The sequence below is a fragment of the Hoplias malabaricus genome, chromosome 4 (assembly GCF_029633855.1).
Source record: "Hoplias malabaricus isolate fHopMal1 chromosome 4, fHopMal1.hap1, whole genome shotgun sequence".
Classification (NCBI taxonomy): Eukaryota; Metazoa; Chordata; class Actinopteri; order Characiformes; family Erythrinidae; genus Hoplias; species Hoplias malabaricus.
This window is the reverse complement of record NC_089803.1, coordinates 50,096,251-50,117,096: the sequence shown is the minus strand read 5'-3', so window position 1 is coordinate 50,117,096 and position 20,846 is coordinate 50,096,251. Positions and strand designations below refer to the sequence as shown.

The following is a 20,846-nucleotide window of genomic DNA, read 5'->3' as shown; positions in this document are numbered from 1 at the left end:
AAGGAACATATACTTCCCTCTCTGTATTTAGAAAAGCTTTACACAGTCCGAGATGTATTTCAGATTTCCAGCCAAAACAGCTAATAAGTACAATTTATTCATTTTTCAGCATCAGGAAATGCAGCCTGTTCATGGAAAGGCAGGGATTTGTTTTTAACGCAATAAACACAAGACTACACAATACACATGCAAAATATTTGGGACAGAGGCATGTTTACATTTCCATTATGTTTCACTTTCAATCATTTGCGAACTGAGGATAACATGTTGAAATTTTGCAATTGGAATTGTTGCTGTGCTTAATATAGTACTACCATATTATACTACTCACAGAATTCTATGTGCTATACCCAAGTAAAAAAGTCAATGCAAATGTGACAAGGAAAAACTCCCTCAGAGAAAGAGCATGAGGAAGAAACCTTGCAATGAAACAAGACTCTTCTGGTCTAAAATGCATGTAAATATGAATTTAAAATGATTTGCAAAAATTGAGAAAACCTCCTTAGACCCCAGAGGATAAATAAAATACAGTGAGAGATAGATGAACAATGAGAAATTTTATTTAAGGCCCTGTTGGTGTGTGTGAATGTGAGATCTTCTGGCACAGTGGGCAGATTGGGCAGTTCTTCAGTTTGGAAACAAAACAAAGAAAAAAACATTCAATTTGTGAGTTCTTTGTTCAGTTAGTGAGATCTCTGTGTCTGAGCTCATCTCAGATGGTTCAAAAGACAGTGATAAGAGGTGCTCTCGTCAGATGAGTACAAAAGTCTAAATTTTGCGTGTGTGTGAAGGTACCACTTATGTAGTGGTGCATATTCTAACCTTAACAGCAGCAGATCTGCCTGTAAAGTGACATATTTTTGTGAAAGGTCCATGGTTATTGCAAGACAATGTCATCCTGCATGTGCTACAGAACAGTGCAGCTTCATAGACATAGAATGGAACAAAGAAAACAATGATGACCACAGACTGCAGCAGCTGGTCTTGTATCAAGAAATAATAGGAAAAAATTTCACTTGCACAACTACTCCAATTATATCATCAGTTTCCAAATTACTGAAAAGTGTAATGAAATGGAAAGTCTATGCAACACACCCAGGATGGGGGCCAGTCAATCACAGGGGACCATACACACATCCAGGCACACGTATGAACACTTGAGTCGCCAATCCACCTACCACTGTGTGATTTTGGACTGTGGGAGGAAACCGGAGCACCTGGACAAATCTTTTCTTTGTACATATAAATTAAATTTAAAGTTTGTCAGATTCACAGAATCACAGATTATGGTTTTAATTACATTTTACTCCCCCCACCCACTCAAAAAAAAAAAAAAAAAATCCCAATTTTTTCAGAAACAAGGTTTGTATTTAACAGAACATTACAGAAATGCCTCAAGAACTAGATTTAAAACAGTTTCAGTATTTTGTATCCAATATTTGACTTATGTTTTTGGTTTTTGTTTTATGAATTGCTTTTAGTTTTTTCCAAGAAATGTACAGGGGTATTTTGCATAAACCTCATTCTTGAGCTGCATTTTCTGTTCATGAAGTTTCTAGGAATCCCACACACACTCAGTTTCGTATACTTTTCAAAGTGGAAGGATTTAAGAACTAAAAGAATGGACATTTGTTTTCTGTGACCTGTGAAAACAGAAAGCTTAATACACAATAAATCTGATTTTCTCTGGATGTTTTAAAATATTTTTTAACTTCAATTTCAGAACTGGCTTTATTTTCTTAAGACTTTATTTTTTTAATGCCAGAATACTATAATGTGCTTTTTTAGAAATATCTCCTAGGAAACTAAATAAAAGATGGGCAGTGACAGATTTTGATGCTCAGTACACCTGAAACAGCTACTGAAAAAGATGGCAAACTGAAATACATACATACAATCAGTTTTCTTCCAAACATTTAGTCAGTTGCCTTGCTTTGCATTCATTTTATATGAGAGGTCATCACTAAACCATAAAGGCAAAGGGTGATTGAGTCTTCTGAAAAGCAACGGCAGGTGTGCTGTAGTTTAATTATAAACTAGCAGCTACATACTCTCCACTTTGAAGGACATAATACACTTAACTTTTGATGGTTCATTGCCTATATTAATAAAGATGTAATCCCATTGGTCAATTCAAAGAAACAAAATGTGTTTTAACACAATATAAATGAAGGTTACAGGTTTGTTTACCATGGAAAGAACTGTTTGTGTGTTCTGCATTAGAGGCTCAGGCAGCAGAGATATGTGGACACATTCTGGAATTGTTACGGTCCCTCCATCCAGATCTGCAATGATCACATCCAACTGCAGAACACACACACACACAATAACAATAATGAACAGTTATACAACCTAACATACAGAGCTGGACTCACTCATATGACAAGTTATGTCATACCACACAAACCATGACTATTAGAAACAGTCCCTATATATTAAAAAAATAAGTGTGTATATATATATATATATATATATATATATATATATATATATATATACTAGGAAATAGTTTATTGTCTCAAAAAACTTACACTGATAAAATGCACCAACTCCACCAACATTAATTAAAATTAAATAAAAATACAAGCATATAATGGAAATCCTCATTGCATAAATCCATATCTATAACATAGGCTTTCCAATATTTTACAAATGTCTTCATTTTAACACAAAACAATTTACAGTAGAACGAGGGGAGCTTACACTCTATTTATATACAAACAAACAACAATATATCATAAATATATTACATGTTACACCTTATATATTCTTCAGTTCAACATAAAATCTAAAATTATGGGTTTACCATTCTCAATCCATTTTGCCCAAATATGGTTAAAAGTCCTTTTTGCATATTAAGAGAAGCACAGATTTTTTTTTCTCCATTCTGTAGATACCATAGGAAAAAAATCATTCATTCACAGTAGGTGACTCTGGATTTAACTACTTTCTGATAAATGCTTTTTAGCTAAATACACATATACAATGCATTCTTTTTAATAGAGCATGCTGTTTATCATTGAGATGCATTGTACTTTATCTTTCTTAAATCTAGATAGCGTCCTCTCTCAGTAAGATTGAGTAACCATTAGCATTAAAAGTAAGTACTAGAGATACACCAAATATTCGGAAACTGAAATTATTTGGCCTAATAATTGAAAAGACTGAATAATTTATACAGAATATTAACACTGTAAGCATTACTGAGTTCTAAAGCTGACTGACTTTAAGAGTCAAAGTAGTTCTTTATACATAAATACAACATTAGATATGCCCCTTGCATCAATGAACCACAGTCTAGTACCCTTGTTAAACCACACGCCAAATCCAGTAGAGCACTGTGATTGGATAGTGATTGCTTCCAATTGTGGCACGAATACAGCACTGCTCTCAACTGAAATGCAATCCCTGCTTTGCATTTTGCTTTGGTACCTTCACAGCACCACACAGTGGAATACAATACAATTGAGCTTTTTGCATTTTTGGGTGGTTTGTGTTCAATTCAGCATTTTATTCTTTAAATGGAAATCGACATGTATTGTTTTTTCTGATAAGAAACAGAGCGCCATTTAATCAATGTAATGAATATTAGTTTTACATTATGGCACGTTATCCGCACGTCTTTAAAAGTAATCTAATGTTTATTGTATTTCAATGAGACATTTATTTTTGAAGTTCCTCATGATGTAAAGCAATACAGTTTTGTACTGATTACATTGACGTGATTGCATTAAATTCTGACACTAATTCAGCATGTAATTTTTAAAATGCAAATCGTCGTGTAATGTTTTCAGTAAATAGTTAAAGGAACATGAAAACAATGTAATAGCAGTTTTTCTTTTAATTTTGGCACATATTCATGTTAGCTTGGAAAAGCAATGATGTATGTGGATTGCATTTCACATTGTCCTATTGCAGTGATTGCTTTTCAATTTGGCACTAATTCCTCTCCATAGTTCTCAGCCATAGATGTGAAGCACAGTGGAACTTAATTCCTTAGCTTCAGGGCTAGTTGCAGCTACTCCAGGGTAATACCCACTTTAACCCTTTAACTTTTTTCAACAGAGAGTCACACCAGAACATGTTGAAGTTTCCCAGTTTCAGTTTCAATCCTTCATGGCAAAGGTAACTCCAGAAAGAGTAGAGAACAGCTCTAGAAGAGCTGTCGTTTTCACAAGCATTACACAGCTAGGCACACAGCTTCTCAGTGCACGCACATATGTACACACTCTCTCTCTATCCTTCTCTCTTGTTTATTTAAGAAATATATTTCTATATTTCATATGGTATGTCTGCTGGGAAATTTAAAATGTTCAGTGTTCAATAAATATTTTTAAATAGCAGGTTAGTCATTTTTGTTTTCTTTAAAAACCAAGACAAACAAACATTTAGTCTTTTTATTTGTTTGCAGTGGTGAAAAAGTGGCAAATATTAATTAATATTCGGCTTTCGGTTCTCGACCTTCTGCCAACAATTCTTTCAGGTGGATCCCTAGAAACTACTCATGTTATTCGGTTTAAATGGCATTCACATGTTTTCCAACATATTTCCCCTTTGTTTGAACTATTAAACATGAACAAACACAGAACAACATTAACATTTCTATCAGGAGTACTATTGAAAAGGACAGAAATAACAACATAATAAACTTGTGTGAGTTCAAGTTTCACTTGGTCCAGAACACCACATACAGGGTTCTTACATAAACTAGGAAATCTGAATATATAAGCCCAATGCTATCAGCACTAAAGTGACTGTCCCAAACCTTTCCAACCAAGCCCCAAATATTGCCCATATACAAAGAGAAGAAAAAGGAGAAACAGACTCATACCAGTTCCTGTGTCTCCAAACGGAAAAAGGAGTTAACCCCAATAATGAAGGGTGTTGGGGTGCTGAGAACTTCCAGCAACTTTCCAGGCAGGATGGGGACATAGGTGAAACTGAGAAGGATACATTTCAGAGAGACACAATGAGAAAGGCAAAAAAAGGCAGATAGATTAAATAGTGTAAAAAAAGTATGGCAGATAAAAATTACTGAAAAATTAAGTTGGGACCCTAAGTGCAACAGACATCAAAGTGCTGGCCCTATCACCTGGAGATTTCAAATTTAAACCCTGGTGATGACTCAGCTGTGTAAGGAGTTGTAGAGAGCACAATGGGCTTCGCTCTCTGGGTGGGTAAAATGGCATTCCCTTTCCCCCCATCCATCTAAACGCAGTGCAATATAACATTGGCATCTGACGTAAGAGATCGAAGAAATCTGCTTTTCTTTGGTTCAGTGCCGTTGCATTATCAGACTCTGTAAAGCAGTGGGTTTGCATCAAGTGTTTTGGAGGAAGATTCATGGTTAGGTTAGGCTAATGTCGTAGTTCATGATTTTAATCAAAAAAACACTTTAGAAAATTTAGATGAAAATTCCTCGCCATTTGCTAGTTCTCGTGTCTGTTTGAGTGGAAACCAGTCTAATGTGTTTAAGGTGGAACAGTATGTTTGAGGGGAAAAAAACTATTGTTTGTAAGTGGATGAAGTTTTAAGCTGTCTGTATGTTTTTTTAATGAATTACCACAGAAATGTATTTGTAACTCAAGTTGTTTAGATTTGTAGCACTTATGGTAATGCAGTTAGCCGTCTTCCTAGTTTTAATCTATATTATCCAACTAATACTTTGACACTTTTTTTAACTTTATATTGTTTTTATAATATTGTGTCGTATATCTGCATTTATTTAGGCGTAGTGAGATGAGAGTTTTTTGCTCATATCACCTAATGAGGAGAGGTTCACCATTCTGTGAATGATTGCATGGGCAAATAGGGAAATAACAAACTTGGGGATTTCTTTATCTATAGCATATAATGTCATTAAAAGTTCCAGAGAATACACAGAAATCTCTAAATGCAAGACCCAAAACCAACACTGGGTGACTATCTGTGAGGAGTTTGGTGTGTCTGAGTGGGTTTCATCTTGGTGCTCCGGTTTCATTCCACAGTCCAATAACACACGTTGGTAGGTGGACTTGTGACTCAAAAGTGTCCATAGGTGTAAGTGTGTGAGTGAATGCGTGAGTGTGTGTCACACTGTGAAGGACTGGTGCACCTTCCGGGGTGTGATCCCGCCTTGCGCTCAGTGATTCCGGGTAGGCTCCAGACCCACCGCAACCCTGAATTGGATAAGCACTTACAAACAATGAATGAATAAATGATTGAGGCGAAATGGAGAGTGTACTGTGACTGGACAAATTAAAATTCTTTTTAAAAGTATGGATGGCATTTTATCCTTGTTAAAGGAGAGATAGACCATCTGGTTTGTTACAAGCGCACTGTTCAAAAGCCAGCATCTGTGATGATCTGCACAGCTGTGAAGGCACTACTAATGCTGAATGATATACACATGCTTTAGAGCAACATCCAGCCACTTGTTTCTGGGAAGTATTCTGTGAAGGCCTTGCTTATTACAGTAAGACAAGGCAAATCCACATTCTGTATGAAGAACAACAGCTTGGTCCTTTAGTAAAAGAGTACCAGTGATAAAATACTTAGGAACTGAAAAACATTATAAATGGAGACACTGATGTTTTGAGCACCTGAAATCCTATAACCAAATATGGGAAAAAAATAATTTTCAAAACAACATTAAAAGGTCTCCTTAAAAGGAATGTCCAAAATTGTGGGGAAACAGTTCTAAGCTCCGCGTTTTAAAGGAGGAACGGTATGTTTGAGGGGAAAAAAATACCATTATTGTTTATACGTGGATGAAATTGAACTTTTATTATTCACTGTTTGAATTACAGCAGAATCTCATTTGTCACTGGAGTTGTTTAGTTTTTTTTAAGCACTTTCGGTAATGTTTATCCATCTCCCAAGTTTGGAGACATTTCCACCTTAAGTGGATAAAACTGAAAAATAGCTTTAAAAAAAACAAAAACTTAGTCAGAACCAACAAATTGCATTTAGCATTTATTTACATGCACAGCATCCCAGCATTTTGGAAATGGGATTTTTATATTAGTGGTGCTTTTGTTTAATGTTAACCAGACATGTCCTATGTCCAGTGAAAAACATTTCCAAAATTAGAATTAGAATTTATGTTTTTGAAAGAAAAATGGCTCGATCCAAATGGAGATCCCTCTCTTATTGAAGCTGCCCCAGAAAATCTGAGTCTGTCTCCAGTCTGTCAGAGAAGGTATGAAAGACAGTGGCTTAGCCACTATTTTTAATGACTATTTCAATCGTAAAATTATATCTTATAATATTTTTCAAACCTTTGGGTATTTAGCAATCATTATAAAAGGACAAGAGTCTGTGTTGCTGCTGACTGTTTACAGAGGACCTACCCTAAATCTAAAGTCATCTCTCAAAACCTATTTTTAGATATTGATAAAATTGTAGATCTTGCAGTTTCAGGTAATTTCTGTATATTTTTACAGTATTTTTTTTTTTTTTTAGAGCAATGCTAATCCAAAGCATCAATTTCTAATGATTTTAACAACAACAAACAAACAAAAAAAACCCAAAAGTTGTGGAACAACCAAACTAAATGTACATTATGAAATTCTAAAAAGCTGTATAGAAAAATATAAATAATATAATAAAAATATAAATACACTTTACGAAAGAAAACATAATTAACGTCAATAGTAAAAATCCAAAATTTATATTTATAGCCATAGACTGCATTTTAAATCCTATTACTAAGAGTGACTGGATTGAACAAGCATCTACAATGCAAGATTTTAGAAAGATATCTCTCATATAACGTAAGAACTCCTAAACTTGTATTTTAGATTCAATGCCAATCTCATTAGATTTAAAGTGTTATTTTCAATGATTTAGACAGTATAAATTGTTACTTAAAAACTGGCACTGTTCCAGACGCTCGCAAGTTTACAGAGGTGAAGCCAGTACTAAAGAAACACCATTTAGATCCATCAGTCTCAAGTAATTTTAGACCGATTTCAAACTTATCTTCCTTAAGTAAAATTCTAAAAAATTTGAAATCTAGATGTAGTTCTAGACTCCATCTTGACCCCACATTAAAAAGGCTATAAAAACCACATTCTTTCATTTAAGAAATATTACATGAGTTTTCTTAAACTACAAGGTACTGCAAAGCGGATCCATGCTTGTTTTTTCATTATTAGGCTATTGTAATGCGTCACTGGATTAACAAAATCTACAACTGACATATTACAGCTTGTTCAGAATGCTGCAGCTATTCAAAAAAGAACACATTACACCTGTTTTAGCTTCACTACACTGGCTGCCAGTCTAATTTAGAATTGATTTTAAAATGAATTTATTGGTGTATAAATCTCTTAATGTATTAGCACCTACATACATATCAAAGCTCCTGACAGAATATGTTCCAGATCATGCTTTGAGATAATCTAGTACTGCCTTATTGAATATTCTCAGAATGAAACAAGGGTAAATCAGCCTTGTTTTTATGCACCAAAATCTTTAACTCGGTACCAATATATACCCATCATGCGTCATTAGTTAATATTTTAAAAAAACAACTGAAAGCATATTTGTTTACTTTAGTTTTGTTAATCTTTCACAATACAAAGTATGTCAAATTCGAACTTACGTACTTGGTATTACAAACTTGGCGAGTTCGACTCTCGAGTTCAAACATCCGAGGTAATTGGAACCCCGATGTACTTAATAAGTCACCATCTCAGAGGCCAGAATGCAAGACAGAAATCAAATCCCAGTGCATCCTTGATAATACTGGCGGAGCAAGGACACATCCGAGTATTTGGACTGTACTTCGCTAGATGTGCACTTTTAAATGGAAGAGTACTTGGGCTGTGACTGATGACATTTCCCAAGAACACAAAAACGTAAGAACACACAAAAATGCATACTGCAAAACAGCTATAGTATATGTCATTTATATGTTTTACTTTTTTAAATTAATGTATTAATTATTTCATGTATTACATAATATTTCATATTTATTTTACATTTGTTTTTTATTCTTATATTTTTATTGTTTTATTGATTTATATTGATATTTATTTCTCCTCTTCTTTTGAAATGTTACTGCCATTTGATGGAAAATACCACTTTTATGTTCTATCATTTATATATAATAAAGATGCTATATTAAATAAAACATTTTATTTAAAATTTTTAAAAAATTTCTATTTGTATTAATTATTCATTTGAAGTCTGTTTAAAATTTTTTTTAGTCCAAGTAATTTTGGATCGTTTCTATTTGTCCATCCATCATGAAATTTTAACACAACATACTGTGTTCAAATGTTGCAGTAGACTAAATATCCCAAAAAATGGAGATACTGGTTTTCACTGGACAACAATGATATACTGGTCAAGTCATAATTTTATAAAAGTACCCTAGTCAATCATAGTTTACCATTTAATTTCTGTACACACCTGTATTTAAGTGGGAACATAATGGCCAACAAGGCTCTGCAGGCATCTGTGAGCCGCTGGTAACTCTTGGACAAGAAGAGGATCTTGTGCTCGGTCAGAGCAGCACAGAACAGACAAAGAACATTTGCAATGCCTGAAAACAGAGAGAGAATTAATGAGCATATAAAAATAATTCTTTTGGCAATATATGAAAGTGGCACAAGTTTGAACCAGTCCTGAACAAAACCAGAAACTCCAGGCACACTTTTAAACATACTTAAACTGCCTACCTTAAATGTACACGTCAAATTCAAACACTATTCAAATATAATTTTCATGCTTTTCCAGCATATTTTTTTTAAATACATACTCAAAACAATTACTTCATGTTTTATATTTTTTTATAAAAGGGATGATGGACAACCAGAACTGTATTTGGTAAAAGCAGAAGAATAAGAAATTAAAAAGAAAAGTTTCAAAATATGTCACCTGTTTATAAGTAGACCTCCATGCCATTTACACGTTTTTGCCCTGTGCTTTTGTGAACAAATGTTTGTGTTTAAATGTGCACATATATATTTTTGCTTTATGATTTTGTGCCCTCTAGTATTGATATTAAAATGACGCCATGAAAACTAGCATTACACACATCACACACAGTGCATATCATTAAGCCTGCAAATTCACAAGCTAGCTGTGTAAATAATCAAATTAACATTCACATGTTCTCAAAAATTCTACACTACGATGTAACTTTCATGTGACACGAGAGTGCAGACTCTCCCATTGTAAAAAGCTGCAGACTTTGCAGGAGGCTACTCATGGGTTTAGTCCTTGTCTTATTCATTGTTTGTTTTTGTTGATTTCTAGCCATAGCTCATAAAAACGGCAACCTCCCAGCATTTCGACAGCAATCTCTTCGTCTCACTGTGTCTTTGGGGAAGCGTACTCGCATGATCGCATTCACATACTAGCTAGTAGTGTATCGGGTAGCAAACCGATTTTGGGACCATGCCTTTTAGGTGAACGATCGGAGTAGGCTCCCGTCCAAGAGACATTCATTTATTAATTAATTTTTCTTTCTTTCCTGTAACCAGGGCCGAATGTTAGGGAGAATTTCCCCACCATGGTTTAAAGTAGAGCCGTTTGGGAGCCAAAGAGTGCACTTCAAGGTGAGCCGTCAAATGATCTTGGTTCACCAAAAATTGTCAGAATGCCCTTCATTATCACATGCATTGGCACTAGTGAGTTCATGCAGAGCGGTTTTTGTTTTAGGCTCAGCCAATTATTTTAATTCTTTATGTAATGTAATGTAAACAAACTATTCAGCTATTTGTTGTGAAAAAACTACAGTTACAATTTTCTAGAATTTTCAAGCACTTTATCCAAAATTCCAGCACTTTTCAAACCTGGAAAATACAACATTAATATTCAAGAATTTTCAAAGATTTCAAACACCCGGAAATAATTGTGGTATAATTATGCATATCCCTATTGTGAGAACACATTATGGCTAAAACTCGCTCTGCCCAACACGTGTGTAGTGACCAAAACTCAAAACAAGAGGTGACTGTGGCAAAATGGACACACACAACACAGAAACTTTCTTTTTGCATATGTATATTAGGCTACTTGATTAAGACTCAATGGTAAATACCAATGTTGAATAATATGAAAAATTATAATGGACTGACTAGCTTACCAAGTTGTCGGAAGAGCTGGGCCACACTGCATCCACTTACAGGAAGGGAGTCATTAATGGGCGTCTGGATGACTTGCCTATCTCCTGCTCCCAAGGTGATGGTCCTCTTTAGGAATATAATGATAGATGGAGTGAAAAAAAAAGAAAGAATTAGAGCATATAAAAGTGTGAACCATGCATAAACAAAGTTCGCAGGTCCACGGGTTATGAGTTAATATTTAAGCAGTGAGTGAAAGTATGCATCCAAAATAAATGAAGGTTAATCAAACCACAAGATTAGAAGGCGTCTTATATGTCATGCCATTTTCCAGTCATCACTGCACAATTTAGCAATTTGTTTTAAATCTCAAAAAACAGGATAAACCAAACTTCTTGTTTAGTCCAGTTTAACATCAGGATGTAACACGCCCACCTCAAGTTTGTTTACTATTATTATTATTATTATATTTATTATTATTATTATTAGATTGCAGGCAAAACAAATCTTTTAAATGAAGTCCTGTCTTGGTGAATCACATCCATGATTTTTAGAAAGACGTGAAAAGGTTAATTGTGAATTCTGAATGAATATCCATAACTTAAAATGTATAAACTAAGTGTGAGCAATATGAATATACTGTCAACATGCCCGGTTTTAAAAGGGTCAGTCTAAGAAGCCACCCCAAATTTTCTGCCACATCACTGGCTTTCAACTCTCTGTTTGACCCTTACATGAAACATAGAGAAATATAAATCAAACAACAATCAATGCTCTGACTGCAAGAACAACATACAAGAACCAGGATTCCAGGCCAACAAGTCACACAACTTTCTAATGAAAAGACATTGCAGTTTACACAGAGTAAGTTATATAACAAAGTGCTTAGGATTGTGAATTTGTATGTTAAACATTCATTATTTTATAATCACAATATAAAAAGACTAACCACATAATACTGAATTGATTTATTGCTCAGGTTCTTGGAAGCATGTTTCATTATAGCAGATATATAACTTTCATGAAGTCATCTTTCTTGTTCAATCTTTCTTCTTCATCAAATAAATTATATACCATATCAAAGTAGGCTACATTATGGTAAAAGACCTGATAAGCTCTTTTTAATGGCTGATTATACAAACCTCATTTCCAGAGAAGTAGGGAAAAACGATTCAAAGATGTATAAAAACCCTATAATTACTTGAACACAGTGCAAAGTCCAAATGTTGAAACAGAGAAACTAAATTTTTTCTCTCTCTCTCTGAAAAACATTTGCAGGTTTTCAAAATTGATGAAAAAAATTGTCCATACTTTTTCAGATTTGACACCAGTCTGAGCAGTAGAGACCAGAGGCTGAGACAGACAAACCTCCTCATTTAAGGAGACCCACCCCCTTTTCACAGAGCTCTGACATTTTGGCAGTACAGAGTAGATTTTTACAGGTTGGAAACAACTTGAATTCCTCATTGTTTTACTTTTCTGAAACTGCATTTGCTCTGTGTGCAAAAGTAGCCTATTCCATCTAAAACCATGCAGGACTTAAGGTAACATGGATAATTCCACTGGGGACAGTAAGTTCTACAGTATTCATAATGGAATGAAAGGTTCTGTAGGTGCCAGAATATGATTTCTGCACCATTTAAGGTAGAAATTAACATTCTTCCGTAAACAGAACATAATGGTTCCACCATTTAATGTGAAGAGGTAAGCTTTGCCAATACCACAATATCAAGAAAATGGAATAGATAGTTGGAGAGTTGTAAGTTGGAGATGTGGTTGGTACACCAACCACAGTTAATAGTGTATATACCGTGTTTCCCCGAAAGTAAGACAGTGTCTTACATTCTTTTTACCCCCGAAAGTCCCACTATGTCTTACTTTTGGGGTATGTCTTATATTGGTAAAAAATGTCGATTTTTGTTTTAACCATAAAATTAACATTTATTAACAACCTGAACAGTATGGTATTCACCATAAAACAGTTTTATAAAAGCAAGTGCCAAGAATGTCTTGTTACAACCGTATCATGACGGTATTTCCATGTATAACATGTAAAACAGTTTAAATATGTTATACTGGAAGATAAAACAGATTTATTCCATGACAACCATGGCCATGCCAATCAGAGCGGCCACCAGCGGCTGCACGTGAGGGCACTGAGGCTGCGTGTTGGACCACGGACAACATTACTGCTGCTCCCGCGGCCTCCACATCCCTCCGCTCATTCCGCTCCAGATCCGTCCGCATCCCGCAGTTAATGCAGCAAAAGGTACCGATACTATGGCTTATATTTTTCCAACGTACAGTTTACTATGTCTTACTTTCGGGGTACGTCTTACATTAGCCGACCCCCCTAAAACCCACACTGAGTCTTACTATCGGGGGTGTCTTACTATCGGGGAAACACGGTACATTTAAATTAAACAGTTTAAGTATTAGATACAATAGTCAAAATGCATTATTTGATACAAAAAGCAAGAGATGGATAACTTGGTAAAATCATCCAAGACTAATGGAAAACCTCTAATGTGGCTCATTTATTAACAATATAAGCTACAATAGGGACATTGCAAGAAGTCAGTTAAATTAGCAAACACGCAGTTTCCTGCTAAGTTGACAACTGAGTATTCCAAAATTTCAAATCATCAAACAACAAATGGACATGAGGAAACAACCTCTTTAAAAAGAATATGTAAATATTAATCTTGCACCGATACCGGTACTTAAAAGTATCAGTATCGGCTACAGAAAACACAGATACCATAGGTATCCCCAAACTCCCCAACCAAACATACAACTCATGTTTCATAGAAGACACAGATAAATAAGGATGTATAAGTCTCTGCGGTTATTGTTTGCGCTGCTGTTTGTAAAAGAAGTAAAAATGGGTCGTGGATGTGAAAACTCGGTCAGCGCAGTCTCTACACAATGCAGCGAGAATAGCACATAGTTGCGGCTACGTTCCACCTTGAATGGTTCAGAAACTGCGGTAGCATGCACCAGTATTGCATCATTTAAGATGGAATGGAAAATTAGAATACAGTTGGGATAAAGACTGTAACAGTGTGTTTTGTAGTATGTTCTCTTACAGGTAATACTCGTTATTTGGGGACATATGCATCCAGCACTATGTAATATATTGTAGTTCTTCATAGTTTTACCATTTAATCTATCCTCCACTGTAGAGCTCCACTGCACATCCCTAGGTTTACTTTCTGAGCTCTATTGTCATTAACAGCTGAAGGGACTTGTTTAGCCTTCATTTGGTGGAGAGTTTACACTATGCGACTACGTTCAAAGTCAGGTCAAAACAATCATACATTTGATACACTGACTGGTCTGAAATGCGGTTTCCAGTCAAAAATATTTAGAATCGGGCTAAAAGTCGTGTAGTGTGACCCCAGCTTAAGGCGTGCCAAAGAATACTGACTTCATTCATGCATTTCACAAAAAAAAAAAATATACTCAAACTGTTCAGTCAGGCCACACTATGTCTTCCTATTTGTACTTGTTACTTTATTGTGGAAATATTTATTTTTTCATGGCTCTGAAACTTTAACATTTTTAATGTGTAATTAATAAATAGTAAACGTTCATTCAAACTTATTATATATTGTTATCGATATAGAACACTGCTTTAATAAAACAATATCTGTAAGTATATCAATATAAATATCTGGATTTATAGACACTCATCTAGTAATTAAGGTAGATAGAGTTGGTATTGGTACCCGATGTCAGCAGATACTTGAACATGAAATATCTGTATTGGTAGGGAAGAAGTGGTATCATTGCATCCCTAATAAACATGTAAAAACATCACATTTTTCATTGTATTTCCTTTCAAATTCACATAAAACAAGAAAGCTGTTTTGCTATCAAGAAACAGTGAATGAGATACTAAAATAATAAACAAAATTTGTACTAGATCAATTAAACTGGACAACTGAGATACTGAATAGTGTTGTATGAACTGAATGATTTTTAATTGAAATAACTTTGATTGGGAAATGCTTAAAATTAAACCAAATTTAAAATCATACACAAGATGTAAAATTTCCTATACCAAATCAATTACAGTGTCACATAGGGCCCACCATACTCTCTTCCTACCGGCAACCACATCATTTCTATTTTTCCAATCCTATAGCTACACCCTAAGGTTGCTGTAGTCGTTTATGGTCCAATCAGCTACACTTAACATCTATGGTTACTCATTGAGCCCGTCACATGAGAACACAAACCACCCACTGCATCATTAGCTCTTCACATGGGTCATCAGGTAGGCGCCTCCCATCATCAGTGTATTGCTGAATTAAGCCCACCACACCTCCAGAAGGCTCAACAGTGAAGTCTGACGTCCCAGACCCACCCAACTCCAAGCTAGAATTACAGTCCTACCTTGCCCTTAAGCATCAATAACCATAAATCCACACTAGGCACCCTGGTGATCAAGGCTGTACCTAGCCCCACTGGCACCGTTAATGTATGTTCAGTGCCACCAGTTCCATGTGATCTTTACATGCTACATCACCAACCACCACAACAGCACCTCTACAGTGCATTTCCCCAACTAGTCTGTGTTCTCCTTATCCACAACCACTGACTAGACTGACTAGTTTCTCATAACTCCTGCCCTTAGTTTCTGGCCCCTGATGCCAAACTTCACAAGCAGGGATGTGGCAGACTTGGCTACAAATCCCATAACACCTATCTCCAAAGGTCTAACATGTTCCTGCCACCCGCGTTCCCTAACCTTAGCCATCAAGTCTGTGTACCTCAGTCCTTCCTTTGGAATGCTTCGTCTACTGCATCCTTAAATTGATATGTTAACTCTATGAAATAAACTATCTGTGCACAGCACCATATCTGGCTGCAGTGTAGTTAATGCAATGCACTCTGGGACCTGAAGGTTTTTTTTTTTTTTTTTCCCCTACGTCCACAAGAAATTTTCAATCTCATGCTTCGCCCCATCTGCCAATATTGAAAGCCTGTGCACACTCTCGAATACGTTCCCCCTCATGCACAAACCTGATCACTTTATTACTACAACCACCCGTTAATGCGTTTACCTATAAGCGTTTGCTGTCCAACAAACATGCTAAAACGCTTAGCACCTGATTATGTCTCCATGTAGACCTCCCCTGCGACAAACAAATCTTACAAGCTGATATGATTATGCTTTAGCGTGCCAACCCCTTTACATAATATACAACTAGGGTCTTCACACTAGTTTTTTGTTCAAGATTTTGTGGAGTTAGAAGGACATCATAAGTTGTTTCAAGCAAAAACTTAAGACTTTCCTCCATAGCCCACAATTCTTGCCAAGTGATTTTCCACTTTTCTAGATTCTCCCAGTGAAGCCACTGGCCTTGTTTTGCCCGTGACACTGCTCTTGTACACCGTGCATTTTAATACTGAATTTTAAAAGTTGTTTTTTGAAATTATGTATAGAAAACTGTTTTATATGAAAAACTGAAAGTTTCACAAAATGAATGAAAGTTGTAATAAATGCAAAGGTAATGCGGAAATACTGTAAGTTTTATATTATACCATTTAGGCTTCTGTGTGATTATCTGGGGCTTTTGATGCTGGAAAATAAATAATTTGCACTTCGTGGCCATTTGACATGAAATTATTTAAGTGAGATTGTCCCTGACTTTTGTAGATTACTGTAAATGTGTGCCCCTATCCGGCTCTATTCCTTACAGTTAAGTGAGATAAATGAAAATTCATCATATTCATGCTTAATATCAGCTCATAAAATGATTAAAAAAATAAATAAAAAAAAATTTTAGTCAAACAAATTATTGTTTTATATTAAGGACGTGGCGCAGCAGGTAGTGTCGCAGTCACACAGCTCCAGGGGCCTGGAGGTTGTGGGTTCGATTCCCGCTCCGGGTGACTGTCTGTGAGGAGTTGGTGTGTTCTCCCCGTGTCCGCGTGGGTTTCCTCTGGGTACTCCGGTTTCCTCCCACAGTCCAAAAACACACGTTGCAGGTGGATTGGCAACTCGAAATTGTCCGTAGGTGTGAGTGAATGTGTGTGTGTCTGTGTTGCCCTGTGAAGGACTGGCGTCCCCTCCAGGGTGTATTCCCGCCTTGCGCCCGATGATTCCAGGTAGGCTCTGGACCCCCCGCGACCCTAAATTGGATAAGCGGTTACAGATAATGAATGGATGGATGGATGAAGGACTTGAGATATTACTATATTTTACAAGTTTTCAGCACTAACATGTTTGGCAGCATTACACTGAGAGCCCCCTATTTCTTGACATAAACATTCATAGGCAAATGGGGCAAAAATTATGTATGCTTTGTGTCAATGAAACATACCTCACTATACTTCACACAATATTAAAGCTTTGTTTAAAAAAAAAAAAAACAAAAAACAAAAAAAAAAAAACACGGTACCAAGCATTGTGACAAAAAAAAAGGACATGCATCTGAAGCCACAGAGATGAGAATGAAAATGGATTTTTTTTAATTGGCATTCTAGAATCCAGTTTTTGATCCAATCAGTGAAAAAAGTGCTAGTTATTTTCATTAGACATAATGTTAGCCTGGGAACATCTCAGAGATTCAATAAAAAATTTGAACCCATCTAAAGATGTGCAGAGTTTCTTTCTTTTTTTTTTTTTTTTTATGAGGATAGAATCCCAGAGAGGGGCAGCCGCACTGAGAGAGAAAGAAAGAGCTAAACAGAGTCAAATAGTGCGTACCAAGTGCTCCCCTCTGTCCTCCTCGTCTGGCTAAATTAGTGACACACAAACAAATATATGACATACACACAAACAAATACATAAACACCACAGCAAGATAAGATATACAAGGGTTGGAATAAAAACAGAAAATGTCTAATAGCAAATATATGAGCAAAAATAAATATGACATTCAAATCATCCAGTAACATTTAAAGCAGACATATTATATCCCATATATGACATAGTTAAGACAGTTCTTTGTGGTCTTAATGAGCTTTGGTCAACAAACCACAAGTAACAAACACTGCACTACTCTCCCACTGTCTAAACAGCCCCATTTGGAATAACTGGCTTTAGCCCCTGTTCCTTTAAGTTAGAATGAGTCACAGCTCACTTTAGTATAAGGCACTCAATATTGAGAAGGGAGGATCAGTGTTTTTTTTTTTGTTTGTTTGTTTTTCTTTTTAATAGACATTTTGCTTGGTCCTCTTTACTCTCCATTCTTGTTTTTCCACTATATTTAATCAGTACACCTATTTATCAGCACTAAGTTTCTTTCGCTCCCTTTCCACTGTCACAAATGCAGTTCCAGTGCTGTGATTGAAGAGACTTCAAAGAGGAAGCAGGACAAGTCTGAAGTGTTTGCACTCTACGCATGATGCATCCAATATCAAAAAGACCTCATATCTAATTTATTCATTAAAAAAAAGCTGACGGCGTTGTTTTATTTCATTTAGTGGGTTGGTCATTACACAGATAACCTTATTAATGTACTAAAGCAATGTAATATGCTTTAGTACATTAATGCAAAATGTAATATTTTGTCCCCTTTAAAGGTCAAGGTTGTGGTTTTAGACATTTATTATATTGGTTGTTTAGTTTTGAATTAATTAATGACATGAACCTGTGGCAATTTGAGAGATTTTCTCTGGGAAAACAAACAGATGGAGAGTTGACACTAGGAATAGGGAGAAAAAAGGCCACGCAAACTAACTGAATTTGCAGATTACATTTCCCTGTTTCATTCAGAAAACAATATTTCACATCCTTTTTTACCTGGCTATGAGAAAATGCATGTACTAGAAAAGCATGCCAGAATCTGTCATGCAGTGTCCAAATTTCCAGTAAAGCAAGCTTTGCGAAATGCTAGCCTAATGTTCAAGGCACCACCTGCGCAATAAAATGGTCAAGCTCAAACAATGTACACATCCCCTTTGTAGAAGAGTTGGGACACTTCCTAAAATTGCAGTAAAAACTGACATTTAGTTTGTTAATTCACTTGATTATTTATTTATAAAACAAATGCACAACAAAAAAAAATTGTGTGTTCAGTTAACATTATTTTATAACAATTTTTGTTTATAATTTTTGTTTATAAGCCTGCAACATTCTCAAAATGATGGGACAGAGGCATGCTTACTGGGTCACATCACCTTTTCTTTTAACTGTACTATTTTAATCATTCGGGACTTGATACCAATTGTTGCAGTTTGATAAGCGGACTTTCTGCCTATTTTTTTCCGTATACAAGATTTGAGCTGGTCAACAATCTATAGTAGCTATTGTCAGATTGTCCTCTTTGTGCTGTTCCATATATTTTCAGTATAAAACAGATTTGGGCTGCAGACAGGATATTCAATTACACACTATATTAAGCCATATAATTATACGTGCAAAATTAGACCTGACACTGTACTTCTAATTAAAAAAATAACAATAATAAATGGGAAAGATGACAAGGAAAAATATCACCTTTGAAGAAAACGTATCTTTCCAAAATATCAATATAAGCACTCTGCATCAATAATGCCTTCACTTACATTCATTCATACATTCATGTACCACCATTTTAGTCTTATTTTGCCTCTGTCCGAACTCTTTGTGAGTATGTTGTCAGATTCTACTGTTTATTGTTTTATATGTATATATTTACAAAACATACTAAGGTTTATCAGTGAAAACATGGAAAATATTCATTTTTTAAAGTTAATTTACTGACAATAATTTAATTTATTCTGTTTTTGGAAAATGTCCTTATTTTTTAGGAAACAAAGTTTGTATGAAATTTTAATCCAATAAAAGCATAAATGATGAAAACATTTTGCCCTACACTCAAAATAAACTTGATAAAGCTCCAAATTGCATAACAATTTAACGTACCGTTTCAGCTAAAATATTTACACTCTTCTATATGTAAATATGGTATGTTTTCACTGTACAGGGTGGGCCATTTATGGATACACCTTAATAAAATGGGAATGGTTGTAGATATTAACTTCCTGTTTGTGGCACATTAGTATATGGGAGGGGGGAAACATTTCAATATGGGCGGTGACCATTTTGGATCCAACTTTTGTTTTTTCAATGGGAAGAGGTTCATGTGACACAAACTTATTGGGAATGGTTTTACTTTACTAAATAACTTTACTCATGAGTTATTTACAAGTTTCAGACCACTTATAAAATGTATTCAAAGTGCTGCCCATTGTGTTGGATTGTCAATGCAACCCCCTTCTCCCACTCTTCACACACCGCAGGTGATATTAACACCGCAGGTGAAATGCTAACACAGGCTTCCAATATCCATAGTTCTAGGTGCTGCACATGTTGATCGTATGGTACAAATATGGGGAACAAAGATAGTGGGGCCATTCTTCATTAATGGAAACCTCAAGGCCACTGGATATGCGAAATTGCTACACGATGATGTGTTTTCCTCTTTATGCACTGAAGCTGTGTACCCTGAGTTTTTCCAGCAAGATGGTGCACCACCACATTATGGGTGTCAGATCCGAGCATTCCTAGACGGACAGTTTCCTGGAAAGTGGATTGGTCGTCGTCGTCGTCATGGGCCAGTTGAATGGCCCCCAAGGTCTCCCTTAGACTTTTATCTTTGAGGTCATCTGAAGGCAATTGTCTATGCTGTGAAGATATGAGATGTGCAGCACCTGAAACTACGGATACTGGAAGCCTGTGCTAGCATTTCTCCTGCGGTGTTGCTATCAGTGTGTGAAGAGTGGGAGAAGAGGGTTGCATTGACAATCCAACACAATGGGCAGCACTTTGAACACATTTTATAAGTGGTC

At 35.7% G+C, this 20,846-nt stretch overlaps 1 protein-coding gene across 4 annotated transcripts in view; it reads right to left on the bottom strand.

Annotated features, from left to right (window-relative positions):
• Positions 1-20,846, bottom strand: part of sbf1 (SET binding factor 1) — a 121,819-nt gene that overhangs the window by 48,798 nt on the left and 52,175 nt on the right. For 2 of the 4 annotated variants that reach the window (XM_066667977.1, XM_066667980.1), the window contains exons 7-11: positions 17,779-17,808; positions 11,081-11,186; positions 9,400-9,532; positions 4,832-4,940; positions 2,191-2,304 (exon numbers count right to left, since the gene is read on the bottom strand). In XM_066667977.1, coding sequence (XP_066524074.1) covers positions 2,191-2,304; positions 4,832-4,940; positions 9,400-9,532; positions 11,081-11,186; positions 17,779-17,808 — 492 coding nt within the window. The remainder of the gene's footprint in view (positions 1-2,190; positions 2,305-4,831; positions 4,941-9,399; positions 9,533-11,080; positions 11,187-17,778; positions 17,809-20,846) is intronic. The other 2 variants (XM_066667979.1, XM_066667981.1) reach the window with 1 other exon arrangement.